The following is a 26,386-nucleotide window of genomic DNA, read 5'->3' as shown; positions in this document are numbered from 1 at the left end:
GAATTGCCTGCTTCTTAAGGTTTTGTGGCACTTACTGAGCTTTTTACTACGTTTACGACAAGTTTAGGGTTTATATGCTGTTTTAGAAGGTCGCAGGTCCAGCTCTCACTGTTGGTCCCCAAACAGCCGGATTCCTGCCCTCGTTGTGCCTTATTTTTCCCATTTCTGGTCTTTGCCTTTCGTGCCTTTCCCTTTTGTGCCTGCGCCTCCTTTTTTCCCTCCTTTCTTTCCCGCTTGTTTTTGTCCCCTCCTTTTTGTCCCACTTTTTTGCTGCCACCCATTTCCTACCTTCCGCCAGCCCTACCCACTGACTCCCTCCTCCCAGGACCTACTTAATGGAGGCCGCAGTGCGACCCAATTGAGCAGGTCCCCGGCCCAACTCTCATTCCTGCTGTCAGCCCCTGAACAGCCGGATTCCTGCGCTCTTTTAGCCTTGTTTTTCCTTCTTCTGGTCTTTGCCGTTCGTGCCTTTCCCTTTTGTGCCTGTGCCTCCTTTTTTCCCTCCTTTTTTCCCCCCCGCTTGTTTTTGTCCTCTCCTTTCTCCCACTTGTTTGCCGCCACCCATTTCCCACCTTCCACCAGCCCTGCCCACCGACCACGGACCACCTCCTCCCAGGACCTACTTTATGGAGGCCACAGTGCGACCCCATTCAGCAGGTCCCCGGACCAACTCACATTCTTGCTGTCAGCCCCCGAACAGCCGGATTCCGTCACTCCATGTCCTTTGTTTTTCTTTCTTCTGGTCTTTGCCTTTTGGGCCTTTTCCTTTGCGCCATTCCCTTTTGTGCGTGCCTGTGCCTTGTTTTCCCCCCTCCATTTTCAATCCCCTTGTTTTATTCCCTTATTTATCTCCTGCTTGTTTTGCCCCAGTCCGTTTCCTGCCTCCCTCCAGCCCCGCCCACCGCACTGCCCTCCTCCCAGGACCTACTTAATGGAGGACGCAGAGTGGCTGCGACGCTGTTGCGCCAAAGGCAAGCCCATCTGAGCCCATCCGCGCCCAGCGCCAGGAACCCTGGTTCTCCTACGCCCTACAGCTACACCGCCGACCCTGGACCATGGACGCCAAGACAAACACTGCTGCCTCACCTCCCCACAATCTATGGTAGGACCTTTTCCTGCTTCATCCGATCACCCACCAACACGCCATCCACCACCATGTAAATCAACCAACACAATGCACCTACTTCACATTAACTTGCCTGCCTTTTAATCAACACACACTCGCTTTGCAAACACGCCATCAAGTTCTGGGACCTCATCACCACCCTTATCCCGATGTCATGTTCCTCACCGAGACATGGCTCTCAAACACACATCAGCTCCAGACATCGCCACGGCAACACTCGACGGACAGAAGATCACACACAGACTGCACAAACAAACCTGGAGGAGCTATCGCTATCGTCCACAAGGAACATATTCACTGCACCACCGAGACAGAAGACACCATCCAGGCCATGGAGCACCTTAACTTCAAACTCCAAACAGATGGAAAACTCAACATCAGAGGCACCCTCGCCTACAGACTACCTGGACCACGCCCCAGCTTCTGCACCATCACCCCTTACTTCATCGCCCCACTCACCATTGACTCCAAAAACATCTTCCTCGGAGATCTGAATTTCCACAGCAATGACCTCACCACCACCAGCCTACTCGACAGCATGAAGAACATCAGACTCACCCAACTTGTCACTGACCCCACCCACAATGCAGGACACATGCTGGACCCCATCTTCACCTCCAGCAACGGGGCCAAGTACAGCCACGTCAGTGACCTCACCTGGACCAGCCACTCCATCGTGAACTTCATCTACGCCAGCCACGCACCTCCACTGCTGAGCCACCTGGTGCCCCCCCACCGCAATTACAGCAAAGTATTAAAGAGGCAATGGACCGACACCCTCAACACATTATGCTTTAACATTGCACCTAATCTGGACCAAGCTGTCAAAAACTTAAACTCCTGGATCACCAACTGCGCTGACATCATTGCTCCCATCAAGACTAGCAGATATAGGAGATCCACCAAGCAAGCAAGACTGTACACCAAGGAACTGAGAATAGCAAAAAGCCACTACAAGTAACTGGAAAGAAGATGGCGCATAAGCATGGACACCTCAGAAAGAACCACCTTCAAGACCTCCCTCAACCTCTGCCACCAGCTACTGAGAGAGACAAAGAGGAAAGCCCTAGCCGACTGTATCAAGTCCAGTTCCAACCACAGCAAAGAGCTCTTCATCATTGTTAGAGAGTTTGCCAACCCTGCAGCCACAGAAAACAGCATCACCCCTCCCAAGAACTATGTGACAGACTCTACAACTATTTACACAAGATCACCACCAGCTATTAGAACTTTGAACCTCAGCCCATGTCTTCAGATTTCCTTCACCTTCACACACTCATCGAAATCAACATGGACCCCCGACCAGCTCATACCCCAGGACACCACCACCATCTTGAGCTCCTTTCACTCATGAGACACCACGGACCCCTGCCCGCACCACATATTCAACCTTGGAAGCCGCATGATCAGCAGTGAGCTCACCACCCTCTTCAACTCCTCACTTGCCACGGCCACCTTTCCTGAAGACTGGAAACATGTAAAAATCAAAGCACTCCAAGAAACCTTTGCCGACCTGAGAAAACTCAAAAACTACTGCCCCATCTCCCTTTTCCCGCCAAAGTCCTGGAAAAAACGATCACCTGACAACTCACAAAATATCTGAAGAACCACCTTCTCCTAGACACCGCCCAATCTGGATTCCTCGCTAACCACAGCACACAGACTGCCTTTATCGCAGTCACCGATGACATTAGAGCCCTCCTTGACTGGGAAGAAACAGTGGCTCCGATACTCCTTGAACTCTCAGCAGCCTTTGATACCGTAGCTCATCACACCCTGATTAGAAGACTGCATCACATTATTATCCAAGGTAAGGCCCTCACTTGGATCGCCTCCTTTACCGGAAGAGCACAGAATGTCCGCTTACCTCCATTCACTTCCAAACCCAAGGACATCATCTACAGTGTTCCTCAGGGATCCTCCCTATGCCCTACCCTCTTAAACACCAACATGACCCCCTTGGCCAACATCATCAGACTAAACGTTGTATCCTATGCAGATGACACCCATTCATGGACAGTAAACTGGCTATAAAGTCCCAGATCAAAGCAGTTGTCTCTGCCTGCTTTCCCACCCTTCACATGTTAGTTGAAGTCTTCAAATGGCTCCCCCTGAACACCAGGTGTACAATCACTCAAGCCCTACTCATCAGCAGATTAGACTACGGCAGTGCACTCTATGCTGGGATCACCACACACTTTCTGCAGAGACTCCAGACCATACAAAACTCTGCTGCCAGACTCATCCTCGACCTTCCTGGATGGACCCACATCACTCCCCACCTAAGACAATACCACTGGCTCCCCAAACAGAAGAGATGTTAATTCAAACTGATGATCCATGCCTACAAAGCCCTGCACAACCAAGTACCAGCATACATCAACCATCGCTTGAATATTCACCACCCTACCAGGCAACTAAACTCTGGCTCCCTCTCACTCGCCCACACCCCTCAAATGCACTGAAGCAACAGCGGAGGATGCTCCTTCTCCTACCTTGCGGTGAAAACCTGGAACAACCTCCCACTGCAGCTACGGACCTCCACCTCTCTACTGGAATTCTGGAGAGCAACCAAGACCTGGCTGTTCGACTGATTCACCTAAAATATCATGACCCTCACGCATCTGGATAGCCTCTCAGGCGAATAGCTGCACTACATAAATCCTCCTGATTGATTGTTTATTTAGGTGTTTCAGAGTTTATGAGCTCATTCCAAAATCATTCTTGTTCACAAAGCCCATACTTACTCCAGTCCCTCTAGTATTTGCCCAGTGTTACCTGGATTTGTAATTTGGAAATCTGTCTTCCTCTGCATGGTTGAAGGCAGTTCATTCATTCGGAGAGAGAGCTGGCGCTTGAATGGTGACATTTTCTGGCTAAGCACTGGAAAGCCTCGGAAGGAACCTTGTCTTGCCAGCTGTTCAACAGGGGCATGCCTTCGAGGAATGGCATGGGGATGGTTCAGATCTTTGCTGTCTAGCACAAAGGACTCTTCAATGCTGGGTGAAGTTGGCAACGTCGGAGATGGTGCTGTTGTCTCTGTTACAGTAGGTGTAATGGTGGCAGGCACAACTTCTGTTTCAGCTGGGAAAAGAATGGCCAGTTCCAACAATATTAAACGCCAAGGACTGCATGAATCAAGGCTAAGTTGTGAATCAAATGTAACAGAAATAACAAAGAAGGAAAGCAGCAAATATTAGAGGCTAATCTTAGTCAAAATAGAAAGAGGGATAGTAATGATACCAACAGCAAATATTTAAAGCATTACACGCAAGTGATGGGGGACAACAATACATGCATTCATCAAAGGGAAACCATTATTTTATAAACATCATTGTTTGAGTGGGTTAAAATCCAACACAATCTTATTTTGAAAGAGAACATTGGGCATCCCAGTGTAGTTCCCACTCTTGCTGCTGTCCATTGCCTCTCTATTTACCATTAAAAACCTTAGTTTTCCACATTCTTACTTCAACCGACCATAAGCAGGGCCCTCGTCCGGTATCTGTTAACTCTAAGGAACTCTTACACTTACTGCTTGAAATCTACTTGGGTGATCAGATGTTGCAAGGGTGTGGCTTGTCATATAATCATTGCATCTGGAATAATCCTGCTTACGCCTGCTCACCCTCCTAAATTCCTAGTTCACAGGGGGAATAACCAATCACATTTTTGTCTTACAGTGCTTTCGGCAGCCATCACCCATTAGCGCAAAGTATACACTATGCATATCTTGGATGCAATGTATCTACACCAAGGGAAGCACCAACCACAAACAGCCTTTAAGATTGTTTGAGCCACTGTTCACACAGGTGAAGTTGCTTACTTTTACTAACTGATGGACTGGAATCATCTTTATGTGCATTCTTTTCATAAAATAGTTTCTTAGCTCTCTCAATTCTACTGTTCTGTCTTGCTCATTGTTTTGACCATGACACTGTTGCGTTCATGTTGGTGACAGAGAGTCTGTTGATTTGGTAATCCTAGTGTCCTCCTACAGGTAATACCATAAACAAGATTGAGGAAGCCACTGTGTCCAACCTACCCCAACACACAGAATAAATCCAGAGACATTAGCCTGGTAGGACAAAAGCAGAGTTCTCCAGCCACCAGATAGTGAAAACCCAAGAATGTACTTGGCATCCTGTTACCTTCCTTTCAAGTGCGCTCCAAATGTTATAGGTAAACCCAGAGACAGAGGTCTGGTAGGACAAAAGCAGTGCAAATAGTAAATGTAAATGTAAATTGATACTTGTATAGCGCACTACTCACCCGCAAGGGTCTCAAGGCGCTTGTACGAATAGCGCCGTGGAACCCATCCTGGCTTTCCCTGTGAGGCGTCCACTCCTGGGCACCCCCAAGGTGGAGGCCAGGCATCCTTAGCGTTGTGGGGGCCGTTGTGGAGATTAAGCAAGCTATTGCCCAGAGTTGCAGAGTGGGACTCCATGATTGGAATGGCACCGAGGCGAGAATTATCAGGTCCGTGGAATTTTTGAGCCCAAGACCCGCCGAGGAGGGGAATTGAACCCTGGTCCCGGGCTAGATCTCTGCATCAGGGTCTGCCGCTCTAATCATTGAGCCACACTTCTCCACATAGTGGATACACAAGAATTGTTTTGGCACCCTGTTCTCTCTATTTCAAGTGCACCCAAGTATTTTATGTAAACCCAGCAGATCTGTCAAGCATGATTTACGTTCCAATAGGATTTGTAGGAAAGTGGCTCTATATATACTGTTCCCAAATAGGTACAGTGTGTATAGAATCCACAGTCCCCAGAGGTTTGGCAGAGACTAAAGTTAGATATAACCTTACTCTCTAACGTGGTAGCTTGGTCGAGCAGTAAGGCAATATCAGAGGACAGTGTAAAGCATTTGTTGCACACAGTCAGCAAATGGTCTCACAAACTCAAGAACTGAACTCTAGGCCAATGGTGTGTATAAAAAATATTTGGTTGTTTTATTTTAGAACCAAAAATAGGTATCAAAAATATACTTTCTCAGAATGAGATGCTTTTGTTATATACTTTGCAAAAGACAATTGACTTGGAATGCAATAGTTAGAGTTTGTTGCAATAGGCAACACAATTTCAAGCACAATAATACATTGAGCTCAATGGGAATTTTAAGTTACATGCAATTGATTACACTCAGGATTACTTTTCTAACTCCAGGACTGGATCCTAGATTCAGTCCTGGGACAGTTCTTGGAAACAAGTGAATAAATACTTTTTAGCTACTGTTGTGATTTTTAAGCAATATTTTGCTATTTCAAAAGTTGACACTTAAAAACTTTTTCTAATCAAATTAACAATGTTATCCTATGGAAGGAAATTCACTTAGCAGGTAAGTGGGGTTATGGTTACTTTTTCTAGGTCAGTGTTGGATCCTAGATCCAGCACTAGTGTACCACCTGTAAGCAGTTGAGAAACTGCGTTCAAGTTACACAGGTGATTTGTAAGGAATATTTATAAGTTTGCAAAATCGACAGAAGAATTTCACAGAAAAACAGTCAATGGTTTCCTATGGGAGGAAACTGAGTTAGTGGGAAGTACGGTCGTAAGTACTTTTCAGGGTCAGTACTGGGCACCAAGATCAAGCACTCGGATCTCTCCTAATAGCAGGTGAGTATTTCCGTTTTCGTTACTCGGTTGATTTTAGGTGAATATTTTAAAGTTTAGAAACTCCACACTTACAAGAAATTTCAAGAGAAACCACGAAAAGTGAGTTATCGGCTTTTGGGTAAGTACTCGATTGGCAGAGTTAAGGTTCTGGGCATAGACTCAGGGGTCTCCCAGGAACCGGTAAGTACAGTTGTTACACCCTCAGCGGCACTGGGGCAGCCGGGTGCAGAGTGAGTTAGGCCCAATGTTATCCTATGGGAGGCAGGGGGCCCTTGGTTGGCGGCTGCTGACTAGCAGGCCACGCGGCTGTGGGAGCTGGGCTCCTGGTCACTTGCTCAGGGCAAATGGGGAAGTAGGTAGGAGTAGAAGTTACACTACCAGGGCCACTCGGGCAGCTGGGTGCAGGGTGCTTTTGAGCCTTTGGGCGCTCAATGGATTGCTATGGAAAAGCTCAAGGACGAACAAAGGCTGCAAGCTCGGGGACGAAGATTCTTCAGGTGCCACCACCACTTCGAGAGGTAAGTTGGGTAGTTGGAAGATTGGTAGGTATCCATGAATTGGGCACAGAGGGCCGCAGGGCGCCGGGTGCAGGGGTGCCTTTTGGTGTCGGGAAATCTTAACCTCTGTTGATCGTGGTTGGGGGGGGGTTGTCCCTGGTTCTGAGGCTGCAGGCGTCGCCAGGAGCGTCGAGGTGGGTCCTTGGGTGCAGGATTCGGGGTCACAGTCGCCGGGGGGACGTCCTCGGGGTCTTTGTCCACTACGGCACAGGCCAGGCTTGGTCAGGGTTTGCGGTTCCAGGCTGATGCCAGGGGTTAGATACTTGCTTTGAGCAGAGCCACTGGTCGTGGGAGTCCCAGGTTCTCAGAGTCACAAGGTAGCCAGGACCTCCAGGGTTTGTGAGGTTGCTGGCCACAGGAGGTGCCGGGATTTAGCAGGAGCAGGTTCGAGGGTCGACAGACCGGTAGGGCTGGGGCCAAAGCAGTTGGTGTCTTCCTCTTCTTAGCAGCTGCACGGCAGGTCTTCTTTCTTCTTGATCTTCTTTGCTGTTTTAGGATCTGGAATCTGAGGAAGGAAGGTTCAGGGTGCCCCTAAATACTACATTTAGGGGTGTTACAGGTAGGTAAAGGGCAGGGACCACTGGGTCCCTGTCCTGGGGTGGGTACACCCCCTATCCTGCCACTCTCCTGTGGGAGGGGGGCAGTGGCCTAGTCCTGATTGGGTAGGGCTCCCCATCTTCAAGATGGCGAGGGTCCGGAGATGTGCTTCACCGTGCTTCACCTCGCCTCCCCCACCTGAGGGGTGGGGTTGGCAGGGCTGGCACATCCCCTGTCCTTACTTGGAGTTTCCGGCCAGTCTTCCCGCCAGAGTGGGGGTCAGTACCGGTGGGGGCCAGTTGCTGAGTACAGCAAGTGGCCTGGAGAAGCTCACAAAGGCGGCATGCCTTTGAAGCTTCCCCCTGCCCATCCTGGGGGAGGAGACCTAGCACCTCGCCCAGGATGTGCATTGTTGCAGGCCCAGGAGAGTGGGGCTCTCCACCCAGGGGCCCAGCAACAGGTCTGCTGTGTGGCAGCCTAGGCAGCCTCTCAGACAAGACGTGGATTGTAGGTTAGGTTTCAGGGGGCATCTCTAAGATGCCCACTGTAGTGCTTTGTACATTAGATCCCACACTGGCATCAGTGCGGGTTTAATGTGCTGAGAAGTTCGATACCAAACTTCTCAGTCTTCAGTGTTGCCATTATGGTGCTGTGGAGTTCGTGTTTGACGAGCTCCCAGCACCATATACTCTTAAATGGCAGCACTGCACTTAGTGCCCAGGAATGGACCTGGGTACTGTAGGGGCACAGGGCTCATGCTCCTGTGCCCACACCACTGGCATAACGTACCCAGCTAGAGGGGTGACTGATGTATGCCAGGGCAGTGTGGGTTGTGGGCATGGCACACAGGGATGTGTGCCATGTCGACTCTTTGTTTTGTCTTGTACCCAGACACTCAGCCTGCAAGGGCAGTGTGGTTGTGTTAGGGTACAGGGCTTCTAAGGGTGGCACAATAAGTGCTGCAGCCCTTAGAGGCCTTCCCTGGTCACAAGGCCCTGGGTACCATTTACCAGGGGCTGACGTGTGGCCAGGGTTTGCCAATTTGGGTTTTAGGTTTTAGGGAAGGAACATAGGCCCTGGGCACCTGATTGGCAGGAGTCCAGGGCACACTCAGTCAAAGTACATTCAGCAATTCAGCAAAAAGTGGGGGCATACCATGCAAGAAAGATGGCACTTTCTCACAGGATTTGAGACAGTAGTTTCAAAATGGATGCCCACAACCACACCTCTTTTTCTGTGAGGTGCAGAAAGTACCCTCTCTGGCCAGTCAGGTCAGCCTACGTTTTAATCCTGAGAGGCCTTTTATCCCTTTTTCACACCAATTCAAATAATAATCACTAACTGAGAGACCTTCAGAGCAAATGCAAATCAACCTCCAGGAACATGAGGCAGTGAAAAGGCAACTTCCTAAAAGTTACTTTTTCTTTAAAAAAAACAACTTTACCATTGAACTGGATGCTTAAGAACTTGCTAAAAATAGCTGTTTAATTATTTGACTAGCTAATCCCATTCCAAGATATAGTATTAGGATTTTAAAATTAACACTGGTTTTCTACACAGCAAAACTAAGCCTGCCACAGTGAAAAAAAAACTTCTGGGTGCCAGTCACTGTAAGGACTTGTTAATATTAAATGTGAGCATATCCTACTTTTAAATAAAACACACCCTGCCTTGTGGGCTATAAGGCCTAAAGATGAGTAACATAACATATAAAAGGGTGGTTTTGACCTGTCAAAAAAGTTTATTTTGGCAGGCCGAACTGCAGGTTTTACACTGCTAAAGTTGGGCTACACAGGGTAGGTCTGAAGTCATGTTTGCACTGCCACTGTAGTAGATGGCACAACAGTCTACTTGTGGCATTTAAATTATAGACCCTAGGTACACTCTATAACATATACAAGGATTTGTAGGCAAGCTAAATATGCCAATTAGAAACATGGCAATTCAACCATGTTGAAACAATAGCAAAGTCACTTTACTACTGGTCAGCAGGGGAAAGTGCACAAAATTCTACAGCCAGCAAAAGTAAAAGGGTCAGCAAAAGGCGGAAAATCTGGGGTGACCACGCAGAAAAAGTGGATTTCCTACAGCCTGTTTTTATCAATACCATACCTACATTTCTTTTTCCCAATTTTAAATCACTATCAGACCAAGCATAGTGACAATTCTTTCAAATTATTTCCAGTGCATTCATGTTTTCTTCGTGGTGGTGACCAAATAAGAATACATATATGGTACCAAAAACAACAAAAGCTTTAACACACTGGAACAAAAAATTCAGACAAGCTGATCAGAGGGATAAAGTGAAAGCAATGTAAGACCGATGTTTTCAGTAACTTTCTGAAGCACAACAGTTCCACAGGATCTTTGCTGTCCCCAATTGTGGAGAATGTATACAATGAAGGATCATCCTGGAGGAGCGTAAAGGATCGGAGGTATAGCGGTGAGGTGACAAGTCAGCCAGAAATTTGTATACTCTGTGGTGAAGTATTTTGAGAATCGGTACTAAGAATAAGAATCGTCATCTTCCTTGAACGGGGAGCCAGCAGACAGAGTTATTTTTTATGCGACATAACCAGAGTTGCGCATGAAACCACATGGGTTAGAGTGTGCAATATTTATGGTTGTGCTACTGTGTCTAGGGCTTGAACATATGTGTATGCATGTATGAGTTATTTCTGTGGAGCAAACCTAGTCAAAAGGATGTAGAGTGCTGTACAGGGTCAAAAGCATGCAAAAAGTCAACAAGTTATAGGAAAGGTGGCTGTTTTGTGGATAGTTAATACACTGTGATTTTGTGAATTGACAGTGCTGGCATTCAAACACAGAACTTTTTAGAGTATTAAATGCGTTCATGAGGCCTACTGCCTGTATTTCTTCTATCCCAGCCTCCCAGGAATTGTGCGACGTTCTGGCTAACCGCTTTGAAGAAACAATTGAGACTACGTAAAGGAACCTCGCTAACCACTCCACTCCCACTAATTATTTCCTCGCCATTCCTCCTATTCATAAGTCCTCCACCACTTTGGAGTACCTTGAACCCATCACCACAGCACTAGCTCTAGAAATGATGATGAAAGGCAAGTCAGATTACCCCCTCCGGACTTCTCTCCACCACACATTATGGAGACACTTGCCAACTCTCTGCTTCCTGACATCATAGCACAGTCCAAACTCTCTAAACACTTCCACTGTACCGCAGGGCGTGAAAGACAGAGCAAGTTATGCCCATTCTAAAAAAAAAAAAACAATGTGGACCCCCTGAAACCCGCAAATTATAAGCCCATATCTCTTCCCTACCTCAACAAAATTTTAGAAAGCCTAGTCAATCAACTCTCCCGCTATTTGGAATCCAATACCATCTTGGATCCTTCACAATCTGGTTTCGGAACCTCACACAGTACAGAAACAGCACTGATGGTGGTTCTGGGCACCATCAGACTCTCCCTTGACAAGGGTTGTCCAGCCAAAGCTGGTGCTACTTGACCTGCCTACTGCCTTCGACACCATCTCACCATTATGGTCCAAAGACTTTCCAAGATTGGTGTCGAAGCCAAAGCTCATAGCTGGTTTAAGAATTTCCTTTCAAATCTTGTGTCACGATACTGGACAAAGGAGTACCTCAGGGATCTTCACTGAGCTCCAAGCTCTTTAACATATATGTTGCATCACTGGCTCAAGTAGTAAGGTCATGTGGCCTTGATGTCATCTCACATGCAGATGCCACACAATTGATTATTTCCATGGGTCCAAACTGCAAATCTACAAAACCCAAATTCTAGGAATGTATGAGAAAAATTGCATCCGGGATGTCCCAGAACTGCCTACAGCTCAACGGCAATAAAACGGAGATAGTGCCATTTATCAAGGCCCACGAATACTGGTAGATGAATGATGGCCATCCAAACTAGGCACCTCAACACAAAAAGGTGGTCAAAAATCTTGGCATCTTAGTTGACGACAGTCTCAAAATGGGAGAGCAGGTAGGCTTCACATGCAGCACCTGTTTTGGTAATATGCGCATGCTGAGAAGAGCGTTCCAGTGGTTGCCTCTCCACACAAGAACAACTCTTACGCAGGCCCTTGTGGTCAGCTACCTAGACTATGGAACCGCTCTAATGGTAGCAGTCAATTAATCTCTCATCAAAACTACAGGTGGTTCAGGGCACTGCGACTTGCCTTGTCCTCAAACTTCCTCCCCGCACTTCTTCGGAGCCCACTCTAAGATCACTGCATTGGCTTCCCATTAGGAAAAGAGCCCTTTTCAAGTTACTGGAACACAATCCCCATCAGGTAAAGGCCCGGCTTATCTCCATACCAAATTACTCCCAATCTACCCACAGAAATCTCAGATCCAAGGATCAACTTTTGCTCCGCTCATGTTGTATTCCCACAGCCAGACTCAGAGGATGATCCTTTTCCTATTTTGACCCACATCACTGGAATAGACTTCATCTTTACAGCCACGTGTGCTCTGATTTTGTTTGTTCCAAAAAAACTTCTCAAAACCATTTTTTTCTAACTGCTCCTCTTTTTCTTTTGCTCTAGCGCCGAGATAACCCTTTGAGGGTGATTTGTCGCGCTTTATCAAATATACATAACATTATTCTTCAGAGAGGTGTGTCTCAAACAGCGTTCAAGCAGTCCTGATGGATACGGGGATGCTGTTCCAAATTTTCTGTTTTTGTGCATCGATGGAAAAAAGCCTACAGCCTTGTTTTTTTAGGTCGACGCCTAACAGAAAACAAAGATGTCTGGTTTGCTAACGACATCTTGGGGACTTTCAGAAAGTTTCCCTGGGATTTGTTGCTTACCATTGACATTGATGGTTTAACTCACATGTGCTTGCTTTCTATTTGCTGACTATTTGTTTTAGGCTGTCCAACTTTAGTTTGTATCTTCTCTTGCCCAAACCCTATTTACTGTATTCTTCCAACAGTACTATATTTCTGTAAAAAGACCTTTAAATCTTGTTCTTATCTTGTCATATTTTCTTGTGCATTCAAAGACAGAGGTCAAATGTCAGGCTCTGTCTTCTGAGGAAGCTTGGTGTTTACTTATCTTTTTCAAAACTTCAAAGTGAGAGGATTTATGTGACAATCTTGCATGAACTGGGAAATAATTTTTTTTTAGCAAACACTGTTTGGACCTCCTGGTGGTAAGGACCGAGTCAGGATAGCAAGCATTCGGATATTTCCTCCCGAGGTATGTGATCCTGTGCTACCCTAAGGAGCACAATGGGAATTTGAGTGCACTTCATTTACTGCAAGGTAAAAGTAAGAAGTGGTTAACGTTGCTTGCTTTCGAATGTCATATTATCACGCACAACAGTCTCTAGTAATGTAGGTTTGTGCATTTAAACGCCAATGCGCTCCTAATAGCCACAGGAGCTATGCACACTAAAGGCCATTTAATTACAATGCACGTCCGCAACCACAATGTGGCATGGCACCGCAGCATTAGTAAAGAAATAAATAATACAGCAATGGCAGCTGCTTCATAAAGCTTTTTTCATAACTATTAGTTTTTTTACTAAAACTACGGCGCCCTGCTGCTTTGTTGCTTGACATCTCCCACACCATCCTGTGCTGCTGCTGGCATGAAATATAAAATGCATTTTAAATATCTACATTGAAGAGCTGACGTAGAAAAGGGTTGCTTAGACAGGTAAAATTAGCTTAACCCTGGGGATTTCCTTTTCAGCCATATAGCTTTTATGTTCAATGAAACTTTTAGGAAGTTAGAAGTTCCATATTTGTTCAGTGGAAAACCGAAAAGTTCTCAGTTCATTTGTTATTTGTGTTGGCAGTTAAAGATGGGACTTCCTAATGGCAGTCAAACTGTGCACACAACCTGAGTAGTGGTGTTCTTAATAACTTGTGTTAATAACAGGCAGGCAAAGATTTGATTCTCTTTTCACAGTTCTCAAAAATTATGTAGATACAGTTTCAACTCCTATTCCCACACTGACTGCCCCTTTATAAGGTGAGTAGATAAAGTGTTTTAGCCACTTTATTCAGCTTTGTATTAGCAGGAAATCCCAATGCAGTTGTTACTGACACCCCAAAACCCTCAAGGAGTCCGTAAACCAGTCTATTGGCGCTGCCCCTCTGCTTTACAGCTTGAGCGATGACGGAGCTGCATTTTAGCTTAGGTGGTAATGATGCACTATCCCATTAAAATAAATCTGGATTTATGTTTTTTTATCAGTGGGATTTACATTAGCTTATTTACAGCTTCGATTGTATTCCTACACATCTCAATCTTTCTCCTTTCCCTGAGGAGTCCCTCAGGGCTCTTCACTAAGCCCTACTTTATTTAATATTGACATCACACTCTCTGCCAACCTCATTAAAAGCTTTGGCTTTTCCTTAACATCCTATGCAGGCGACACCCAGATTGTCGTATTTCTGGCCAAAAGTCAGCAATAGACTCCATGACTGCATGCAAGATGTAAACACATGGATGAGTAAGAACTGCCTTAAACTGAATGCGGATAAAACCGAAATCATACTCTTTGGAGCACAAATTTCTTTCTGGACGCCTTCATGTTGGCCAGCAGAAATAGGCAACCTTCCCACTTCCGCTATCAAAGCTCGGAATTTAGGTGTTCTGAGTGACCTACAATTATCATGTCAATGCTCTCTCATCTTCGAAATTTTTTACTTTAAGGATGCTAAAAAGATCTTTCCTTTCATCCCTTCACATTTCCAAAACACCTTCATCGCATCACTAGTTATGTCTAAACTAGACTATTGCAATGGTTAGTTTCTCACTGCTCCCCAACACACTCTTAATTAGGCAACAAACTTTGCAAAACTAGGCAGCAAGCCTTTTGTTAAAGATACCAAAATACCAATCTGTATCCTGCACCATTAAAAATTTGCACTGGCTCCCCATCAGACAGAGGTGCACTTTCAAGGCACTCTGTATTCCTTATAAAGCACTTCACAGTTTAGGCCGGACCTATCTGCAGCATAGCTTCAAGTGGCACAACCCAGCCAGAACCCTTCGATCGGCCTCTGCAAAACTCACTGTTGTACCCAGATTCCGACTGTTCACTTGGGGCAGTAGGAGCTTCGTTTTAGGCATATCCAAAGCCTGGAATGCTTAACCATCAGATACCAAAAATGCTCCCAATCTACTGAACTTTAGGAAACAGCTGAAAACTTGGCTCTTTAACTCCTGCAAACCTAGACATATCTGCTTGTACCTTCCTCCGTTACTCTAAGTTAGCGCCAAGACATCTTCAGGTAATCATGCACTTTATAAGACTTATTAACATAACATACTTTTCTAGGCAAAATGTTTACTGCAGTAGACTTTTTTCTAACGATATTACTTTCACCAGTCTGAACATGAAGGAAAATGTTGCGATTACAACACAAAACATTGAAATGTATTTTTTTCCGGCTCTTAATACGTTTGTTGCGTACTGGGTTAATGTTTGGCCCTTCAAGTGTGTGCCATGATCTCTCAAGGGACAGGTAAGAACGGCAAAATTCCTTACAGGGAATCTTCACCTCCTGTGATGTGTGATTTTAATCATTCTGACGCTTGGGGTTCTGAGTTTGTGTACATTTCCTTTACATTTTTTTAAAAATTCATTAACAGTCCAGCTGGGCCTTTTTTTCCAATTGGAAATACTTTTTTTGTAAATAAAAACAGTCTGAATGATGTCTCCGGGGCTTGCTCTCAATTTTATGATGCAATGAAAGGGACATTTTTTGTTCAAGCCTTTGAGCTGCATGTACATGTAGTAGTCCCAACTCAAATTCCTTGTCAGGTTTAGCAAGCACTGGCAAAGGAAATAGGTCTTGCATATGTATGCAAGAGCTGTTTGGAGTTGACAATTTGTTTTAAACCATGGTACAGAGCAGAACGGTTGCTACGCAACATGACTAAGTAAACAAAAAATAGTTCCAAAACACCACCAGCGCTGACTGCGTCATAGCGCTTTCATTTGCTTTGCTTTCAGCTATGATGCACAGGGGTCGGGCTATTGTACCACATGGCTAAAAAACATTAACAAAGCCAATAGATCCTTCAAAGGCTAGACCTATTGCTTTGCCAATCCTTGTTCTCTTTTTGCAGTCTTTTGCAGAGTGCAGTCTGATGGTGTTCTGGGTGTAGGTGTGCTTACAGCCACCAGAGATGGCAAGCTTGACTGCAAGGTAAGTTTAGCTGATGGTCGTGATGACTTTGTAAATGATACAGCTGGTTATGAAAATGGTGTGGACTGGCAAGGAAGTTCCATCAGAATGGGGCAATGTGATAATATGTTTTCAGGCCCTTGAGGAGATGGGCAGCATGTGTAGGATGCCCTTAAAGGGGGCGAGGTGGGGGTATTGAGGAGTCTAGGAGGCTACCAAGATGCAAACGTAAATGGGCTTGAACAACAGTTCTAAAGTTGCTCTCTGGAAGAAATGGTTTCACTTTAATTAGAAGAGAGACAGCTGGTACCAGCCCATCTGTTTTTACCAGCATGTCCCTTGATGGTAAGGTTGGTGTCCAGGGTAAATCCAAATGATGTGTCACTCAGCGATAGTTAGGGTTTGAAGGGGTCAAGGTTCATGTTATTGAGCCACAGGTGTTTCTTGTTCATGGCAAATACAAATTCTGTCTTGGTTGTGCTCAACTTCAGGTAGATGCTGGGTAATTAGGTGTGGATGATGTACAGGCAGTGTTTGAGGCTTTGGGTGGCTGAAACAGAGGATACTGCCAAATAGAGTTGTGTATCCTCTGCATATCAGTGATCTTGATGCTGTTAGGTGAGTGGAACACTATGAGACTCTCTGTAGAGGTTGAAGATAAATGAGGGCTATGTTGAACCCTAGGAGACTCCACAGGTGGCAGATATGTTTGTGTCCCCTGTGATCCAAACTGGAGCTGGATGGAAAGATAGGAGGGGAATCAGTGAAGTAGATAGCCACTGAAACCCAATCGAGATGCTGAGGCGCATATAATGATGCGATGGTTGACTGTCGAGAGGTACGGCAATATCAGGGAGTATGGATATCTTCATCTGTGGTCAAGAAGGCATCTACTACAATGTGTAAGATATGGTCCCAGTGCTACAGCGTGATCTCAAGCTCGACTGGGGGTTTGTCGTGCAGGAGATGGCTCGCAATAATGTGAGCTTGGAGTTGAAGATAGACTAAGTTTTCAATGATCTTGCTGATGAATTCTAGGTGAGTGATGGGGTGACAGTTGATGCGTTTATCAGAGTCTTGTGTAGGGGTCTTTAACAGTGGGATCTGACCTGTCTTGAGAGCTCTGGGAAGATTCTTTGCATGACGGAGGCATTGACAATAGTGAGTTGGGGTGAGGGAGCATAAACAAAGATAGATCTGAAGAAGGATTAGGATAAGGCATTAATTTAAAAAAAAAGTAGTTTTGAAGGGGGCTAAATAGGCTGGCAAAAAGTGAAAGATAGGGCTTTGAAGAATGACCATTGATGGATTCTACAGGAAGAGATGAAGCAGGCTTGGTGTTGTCGATCGGGTTGTTGAATCTTCTATATTTATTTTTTTACTGAAAAAGTATGTAGAGTGAGGAAAAGGTGCATCTGGCAGGTGATTTAAGTGGCATTTGGGATGCGTTTGTTATGTGACATCCAGTACTACACTGAATATGTTAACGAGGCTGGGGAGGGTGTCTCTTGTGTTACCGATTTGAGCTTGTGATTCTGGGAGGTGGAAGTTATCCAAGAGGGATCAGAAGGACGAGGCGGCAAGACGATCTGAGAATTTATCAATAAAGTCCTTATTCTGCCCAGGAGGCCTGTGGATGAGATGGAAGGTGGTGTTCTTAGTTGCAGAGAGTGACAAATGACATGTCTGGAATTCCAAGGAGTTGAATGATACTTGCTTGCCTGGAGTGTAAGACCAGGACGACTAATGGATGACAGAGAGGCCTCCCTTCTTAGAATGTTGTAGGGTGTGGGAAGAAGAACATTGAGAATGTGTGAGAATTTGAGGCTGAACAATGTTTCTATTAGGAAGAGTGCATCAAGCTTATGGGTGATTAGGTCTGCGATGCCTTATGCATGAAGCACTGCAGAGGGAGAATTAATGAGCATGAGTTGAAGGTGTGTTCAGTAGTTTGAAGATGTATGGTAGTGAGGTGGATGTGTACGGGGTCGATTTGTTGCGTGTGGAATACTTGGAGTTTTTGGGCCATTTAAGTCTGGCTGTGGGGATTGGCAGTATTGTGTTGGGTGACGCACATAATGTTATCTTACCATGTAAGTTTCAGCTGAACAACCATTATAGCTTAGGGCCCTTCGAGGCTGTAACTGGTGCAAACATGCAATACTCTTGTCTGAGTCCATCCTTTGGAGGCCCAAGCAGGCAGTGGCCTTGTCTGTGTCTACCCTTTGCTGTGAAAGCCAGGTAATGGAATGCCCTGCAGAGCTGATTGAAGTAAGGAGAAGGCAGAAAGGGATATCACTTCCTTTGCAGATGAATGATGGGAAATGTAGTGATATGACTTCCTATGAACATAGATGAAGAAAATTGACATCCTCGTCCCTGGGTTCCTCTTTTAAAGATGCTTTTAGTGAAAAACCAGTGATGTCACTTCCTATGCAGATGGATGAGGGGAAATCCAGGGCTGTGACATCATCTCTGGATGGACAATGAACCTATCACAAGCTGTGCACTTCACCTTGTTATAGTCCCATGGCACACGCTGGTTGCGAACAGTATTTTTTTACCCACCTGATAATTGTTTACACCCTGAGGAAGACAAGAGGCATGCATTTTTTCTTCTTCAAACACTAACGTTGTGCAAGCCCTGTATCAATCAAATATGTAACACTGCCATAAAACCTTACTACCATGCTGGCCTATTGAGCGCATACAATCCCTAGCAATACCCACAGTCTCTTTCAACTAGACTCCTTAGAGACAAATAAATGGAGGTTAATAGTGATGTTACAAGTATAGCCATTTGGAGTTCTGAGCTTTGTGCCATTTCCTATGCTGCTTCAAGTTGGGATGGCATTCCAGTGACATGAGGTAGTTTCTGCTGTAACATACGTTGTAGCAACATATAAGCAAGGCAAAAAGATCAAGACGGTAATAGGAGACAGAAAGAATGTAAGGACAGGGATGAGAGAGTGAATGCATTTCAAAAGAAGGGAAGCAGGAGGAGAGGTCAGCATCAGAAGGAAAGAGGAAGGACATAAGTAGATGAAAGAAGAGAAATTAGGAAAGAGAGAAAGATTAGAAGAGACAGAAGGTCAAAGGATAGATATTTTAATCAATGCTGTCCATCCACTTCACAGTTTGAGCTTTTTCAACAGCCAATGAAGCGGACATACTTAATATACTCTTCCAGTTATAATAAATATTATACTGCACAAACACGCAGGAGGGAGAATCACACGCGAATCAGTGAAAAATAGAAACACTGGATTAATAAACAGTGGCTTGTTCTTTTTGTAGCGCTTCAAACAGCATGTCTATTGTTGGGAAGCACTGCAAATACCCAGTATTACTATTACACAATTTAATGGTGCTCAATTTAATAGCCTTGCACAGATGGAAGGCTGAGTCAGTCTTGCAGGCTACTAAAGTTGTGACTTGCAGATCTCTTCCAAACGTAAGGGGAGGGCATTTTACTCATTAAGCCATCCTGCAAGCAAATTAATTGCTGTTTCCACCATTTTTGCAGTTTTATTATAGCACTAAATGTTGTCCACAATTCGGCCTTCTAGGAAAGCTTGAATTTCATCTTGTTTTTTTCAAAGCTTTAAAATTGGGTGTTGCTAAGGACTAGTTAAGGTGTCCACCTGATACATATGAAAAGATGAGAAAAAAAACATCAGAAGCAAGAATGCTTCTGGATTAGGATTTTGCCTAGTTTTCAAGATATGCACGCCACAATTCTGTGGTACACTGTAGAAATGTAGTTGTAGGAAGGTACCTTTATCCTCTACAAACAATGGATCTTTCAACAGATGCCTGCTTCTAAATTAGGCTGGCAAATCACAAGCATACAAGCTACAGGGAGAGAGGCTATCATATTGAAAGCAGGCTCAGCTGCACTGCCTGGACGTCAGAGCAAAAGTGATTGTTAAAAGTGTGTGATATTTGCCATATGGCAGCTACACACGTTGATCAGCTGTGGTTGAGGTTATTGATTTGGCAGAATGTGCTATATTACTCTATAGGTGTGCAAAGTCCATTGTTCCACAACTTTGCAAATTGCATGAACTCTGAGAGGCTTGCAACAGTTGCAAACAAAACAAAAAAATGAAGGCCTGCTTCAAGAGCTCTTTGCACTTTGGAGCTGAATGGACTCCATCTCTGCAACCATCAGCAGTCTGACTCGGGCATTTTGGCAGTGGTCTGTAGCCTGAAGCATAAGCATTGCTGATTTCAGCTTTGTGGGCCAAGAACTTTAAGGATAAATTCTGGATCCAAGAAATGGAAGCCATCCTTCTGTAGTCAAAGTATTTACATTAAGAGACTCTGAGGCCAACATGCTCTTATTGTGGAATCGCTGTTGTACTTAAGATCACCACGCAGATGCAGAACCCTTGTGGTGAATAACCATGTCCTCCTGAGGTATTACTGCTATTTGCGATTTGTCAGGAAAAAACAGCATGGTGTGGAGGTTAGTGAAACTTAGACCTAGATGCACTCTGGAAATGGAGGAATCCTCGGTATGGTTGCAGTAATGGTGCCCCGAGGCACAAAGATTGTGCCAAAGTACATCAAGGAATCCTAAAACTGAGAGAAGGTCTAAAGATGTGATAGTCTCAGTCTGGATTAGAAGAGTCACATGTAGCAATTAAGGCCCAGTAAGGAATGGCTACACATGCCATATTTTACCCACAAGAGGTATATTTAAGAAAAGAGACAACCTCTCAGAGAGTTAACGTCAGAAGAAAATGAAGATAAGAAACTCTCACTAATAAAGGAATCAGTGTCAAAACAGGGTTTTGGGTGTTGAAAGGACTAAGATGGGGCTGGGGCTGCAGAGGGAAACCGTCATGATTGGAAAGAACTGCAAAACAAACATCTATACAACAATGGTAGAGAAAACGGTCTCTACCCCCGAAAACATTAGAAACCGTGATCACTACAGAGCAACAGAATTATTTAGAACTCAGTGGCTTACTCAACATATCACAGCCTGGCTTTCCCACCAACCATAATACTGAAAGTCTGGCAGGAGACCATGGACACCCTGCAGAAGACATTTGACCAAGATAGATCTACGATGCTGCTGCTGTCCGCAGCATTCAACACTGTCTCACATTCCATCTTAATTGAGTGCCTTTTTGCAAAATTGGTGTTTGTCACCACGCTCTTGAATGGCTTGTTACACTTCTGACCGAAAGAGGACATAGGCAGTATCTCTTGCCACTTTCAACTTAACAGCTGCCTGCATTGTGCACCATATGGCTATGGGCTACTCCTTCAGCCCTACACTTTTTAACATCTAAATGTGGCCTTTGGCTGAACTGGTTTATTCCTTTGGCCTCAAGATAGTGTCATATGTGGATCATGGAAACTATCTCTGACAATATGACCGTCATTAAAGCCAACTTTAGAGCATGTAGGAGGGCAGTGGCCAGTTGAATGCATTCCAATTGCCTTCCATTAAATTCATTCAAGATTCAGATGTTTGTTTGGCAAACAGACATCTTTCGAGAAATGAAAGGAGACCCAGAACTACGGGCTCCCCCTATTCCAGTTCTTCTGACAGGAATTTTGCAACCATAGTCGACTCTGAGTTAATAAGGGTCACCCAAGTGTACCAAGTAGCTGGGACATGATATTCTATTTTGAAAATGCTTTGCAAAGTTTTCAAGGCTCCTCCTATTAAAGCCAGCGAAGTAGTCATTCAAATCTTGAACTTATCCACGCTAGACTATAGAAACGTGCTGTGTTAAGGAGGTTCAGCTAGCTGAGTGCCCCAGCAGCAGGTGGTTCACAATGCATAATCCATGTTGGTCCTTAATCTACCCAAAACAGCACACACAATACACCCTCAAAGGTCAACTCACTGGCTCCCTGTTCGTATGCGTGTTATGCTTAAATCCACATATTTGGTACACAGGACCCTGAATGGAAGAGTCAGTACTCTTCTATTTTGCCGCACACTTACCTGTTCATAGCCTTGAGGGAAACGGCCAGCAAGGGGGTTTACCAGCTTTCCTCCCGCAATCCGCATCCCGCCGTGAGGGGAACGGCCATTGAAGACTACACCTCCCAGCAGCCCCACTGCGCGTGCCTTTGATGTCAGCAGGCAGCGCCGGGGGTGCTTAAAGACGCTCCTTGTGCCCCACAGCGCGGGCCGCGCCCGGGCGGAGCCCGGGCCAAGGGCGGGCCGTCTAAGGCCGTCAGGGGCCGAGGGAGGCCGGGCTGGGCCACCCCCCTAGCCTCTAACATTTCAGTAAGGCATTTCATGCTAAAGAGTCATTGCTAATTTTTTGCAGTCTATTACCTCTTGGCAAGTATATTGGTGTGTATTACACTAAATGGCAGGGAAAGGGAAGCGTACAGGGGTGGGTGGGACAGTATCCGGTACCTTAGACCAGTTCATAACTAGGGCTGTATCAGTCCTAGAACATGAAATTGCTAAAACTGAGCGGCGCCTTTCCACCGAGCCATTGTATGCTAAACGTTCATCTATCGGATCATTAGCAGTAGTAAAATCCCCCATCAGGCCAGTAGGGCATGGTATCAGTGATCCGCTCCTGTATGGGGATGTTGAGGCTAGCCCTATTATTTTACAGGACAGTATGAAGAACACGGAGGCCCTTGGTGAGGCTGCCTCAGAATTTGAGGGTTCTTTAAGATCCGAAGCAGCCTATCCCCAGACAAGGGCTAGTAAAAAAGTAAAAAGATCTACTAACCCGAAGAGGAAAAGAGGAGGGGATACCCAAAGTGGGAGGCAGTCGAAAATACCTAAAATTTTGAACAATATATCCAAAGTGCCTGGTGTTTCACTAGCTGATGATCGTCTGGGTTTGGACGAGACAAATAAATGTCTTTCTTATCAATCACAATTAGGAGAAATGATCCCCCAGATTGAACAGGTGGTGCGATCATTAATACTCCCCCTCTTAGAAAGGGTAAAACTGGTTAACGAAAGAACTGAACGCCTAGAACAAACGATCCTTGATAATTTTTGCTCATTAAAAAAATGTTATAAAATTAGCAACAAAAGACAGAGCAAAACTTAACTCTATGCCTTCTGACGCATCCACGATTCCTGCGCCTATTCCCACTGTTGATCCTGGTGTGATAACTAAGGTTATTTTAGGAACTGATCCACTAAAGGTTTTAGCTAAAGCCAACCAAATCAATCCAGGGGTAGGCCAAAGAAGAAATGAATCTGGGGATAACAAGGTAGTGAGAGAGGACGTAAATAGAGTGAATCATGATAAATCCACTAAATTCTCCATGGCCCATATCCATCTTCCTCCAGACTCCCTTCCTTATGTTGCCGTACTAACTGGTGTCCCCGAGACAAAAGGTGGCAAATCTGAATCCTATCAAGAACTTTTTAAAAAAGTGACGTTCTGGTTAAATAAGAACAGACCAATTCCCAGCAACATGAATGGGAAGATCCTATTCGTCAGAAGGGTCAACTGGGTTGGATCTAGACCAAAAGATGTTTTGGGTGACTCCATCATTGTCAATTTTAAAGATAGGCGCATAGCACGCTTTATCTGTGATTGTGCATTCCCTGGGGATTGGTCGGGGATTGGGGTGCATGATTTAAGCTATTTTTTATAATCTAGCACCTAATCCAGATGGAAGAACTAGGCAGGACTGGGTAGGGAGAGGAAATAATTCTGGGCTTATCATTGTCTCCTCTGATTATCACAATGGTTTGTGTAATCTAGATGATCTGAACTGACCAGAGATAGAAGGGCTGAATTTAATAGTTTCTAGGGATGCCACTGCAGATGGAGATGCGCTCATGGGTGGAGCAGATGTAGCCCAATCTGCATCACCCAGGACGTCTAATTTAAATAGGGTCCCAAATTCAATTCTGAACAGGGAGAACCAGAGGCAATATGAAGTAAGCTCCAATATTACCCATCAGACTATAAAGTTAGGATCAGGGGTGGGCACATTGATCTCTTGGAATGTTGCGGGCCTGAAGGTAAAAATGGATTCTCCCGAATGGGTTGTATTTATTGGTAATTTCGATGTCTGCCTTTTTCAGGAGACTTGGTCCTGTGAGTCACAGCCCTTGCTGGGATATTTGAATTTTCATGTTCCAGCAACAAAGGGACCCAAAGGGCGCCCTATGGGAGGCCTAACAACTTGGGCACGACAAGATTTATTTTCGATGGCTAGAGAGATATCAACGGGGTCTCCTGACATTCAACTAGTCAGGTTATCTCTGGGACCGTTGGGTGATTTGTATATTTATAATCTGAATCTCAGGGGGACTAAGGGGATAAGGTCACGGGTCTTGGCTAATTTGGATTCCCTTATAGATCAGCACTCAAGTGAGATGGGAGTGATCGTCGCGGGGATTTGAATGTAACTTTTGAACCCCTTCTGGATCCAGACTCTGATTGGGGTCTTGATCCTGAGGAAGATCAGTTTTGGGGTATACCTGGACTTGACCTTGAACCAATTAAAAGGTGGTCAGAGGCTGTGGTCCAGGTCAATGCTCTCTGTTATGAGAGAGGATTGAGGGCACTGAACGGTAGAACGCCGGGTGACAAGACAGGGGCCAATACATTTGATAACGGTCGATACAAAAGCAGGATCGACTATGTCGCCCCAAGCAAGTCGCTGGTGATTATATTGTTGTTAATTTTAACAATAAGTACGTTGTTGATAATTGTTTTGGGATGCTTCAGTGCTGGCGAACGGGGAAATTAGAGCCCTCCCTTTGGGCTTTTTTTTATCCCCCGGTTAGCCGACCATTCTGGCTTGACAAGAACTATCCTGACCTTTATTTGAAGAGTCAAATTCAACCTCCCCAACGCCAGACTGAACTCAAAACCCCGAATTGTCGTTTAGCACCCACTAGTCCTGCAGAAATAATTGTTCTACATGTAATTGCCGGGGATTCTGGTCATGAATGTGGGAATATAGCTACATCTAATAGATTTTCTCCATTATCCCAGCTAGAGGAGAATGATTGACTACCATCAACATCTGATTGCTCTCTGAATCAGGGTCTTAATCCAGTGTCCCTAGTTTTGAATACCCCCCATAACTGTAAAATCATTAGTTGGAACATCGCGGGGCTTAAATCTAAAAAGTATGATCCCAGATGGCTAGATTGTATTAAAAATCACAATCTTATCGCCTTCCAGGAAACATGGGAATGGGAGGGTAATTTTTGGTTGGATGGATTTGAAACATTCCATTTACCCGCTCACCCTTCTACGGCGGGCAGAGCTAAGGGGGGGCTTGATATTTTTATTTTCCTTAAAGTTCAAAGGTTTAACAAAGCTGATTGAAGCAAGCTCCCATAATTGTTTGATAGTGGAGCTAACTACACCCAACCTGCCCAAACTACTATTAATTAACTTTTATAACTCGGGGGAATGTTCATCTAGGAATGAACACCTACATTTTTTAAAATGTTTTATAGAAACTTATAGGGCGCAGCACCTTACTTCTTTTCAAATTATCCTTATGGGCGATTTTAACATTCATCCCTGCATTGAGAATTGTCGCGTTGACGATGATTTGGGCCCTGAATATTCGTCGCCACCGCACTTTGAGCATTCGTTAATGGGGAGGGTTTGGAGGATGTCCTCGCGGGATCTGACCTTTTTGAATCCGGCTTTAATGATCCATCTGACCGGGTCCCGACTTTCAAGGCAAAGGGACGGGACACGATTGACTATATATTTTTGTCTCCCACTCTGCTATCTAGTGTAGTGTTTTACAATGCTATCCAGTCTGCTTTTAGTGACCATAACCCAGTAATCTTGGCGTTATATATAAATACGGGTTTTTTGACGCCTCTGTGTAAGACCTCATTAGTTAATCGTATGGTAACATCAGATCAGGGGAGAAGGCTTAAATGGTCAAAGGTTACCCCAGATTCCTTTTTTTCTAACCTCTGCCTGAAAGTAGAACCCGATATTGTTACTTGTACGGATAACACATCTCCGAAAGCTGAGATTATTTCAGCATTTAAAGGGATCTGTAGACAGGTCGCCAAGGACCTGACCGTCTCCTCTAACTTTAAACCTACAATTGGTGAAAGGTGGTTTGACGTAAATTGTTTCAGGGCTCACCAAACTTTAATGCTAGCATTGAAAACAACACCAAGAGACAGTAAGCAGATAGCTATCCTTAGAAAGCATTATAAGTCTACATTACACACTCATAAAAGTAAAATTAAATTTGAGGCCTGGAACGCATTAATGTCGGCAGAAGTCTTTAAGGACAGTTCGAAATTCTGGGCCATTGTCAACATCCCCTTTTTTACGGGCCTAGGGAACGACAGTTTAGACACTAACATCCCAGAACAACAGTGGTTAGAGCACTTTGAGTCTATTTATGGTTCAAATGAGACCCAGGACTTGTTCCCTTTTC

General features: G+C 44.9%; 1 protein-coding gene across 11 annotated transcripts in view; it reads right to left on the bottom strand.

Moving 5' to 3' along the window:
• Positions 1 to 26,386, bottom strand: part of NUMB (NUMB endocytic adaptor protein) — a 421,644-nt gene that overhangs the window by 68,316 nt on the left and 326,942 nt on the right. For all 11 annotated transcript variants that reach the window (XM_085627239.1, XM_085627247.1, XM_085627246.1 and 8 more), the window contains one exon: positions 3,905 to 4,210. In XM_085627239.1, the coding sequence (XP_085483365.1) occupies positions 3,905 to 4,210 (306 nt within the window). The remainder of the gene's footprint in view (positions 1 to 3,904; positions 4,211 to 26,386) is intronic.

This window comes from Triturus cristatus, chromosome 9, assembly GCF_964204655.1.
Source record: "Triturus cristatus chromosome 9, aTriCri1.1, whole genome shotgun sequence".
Lineage (NCBI taxonomy): Eukaryota > Metazoa > Chordata > Amphibia > Caudata > Salamandridae > Triturus > Triturus cristatus.
The sequence above is the reverse complement of the archived record's forward strand: the minus strand, read 5'-3'. Positions and strand labels throughout refer to the sequence as shown.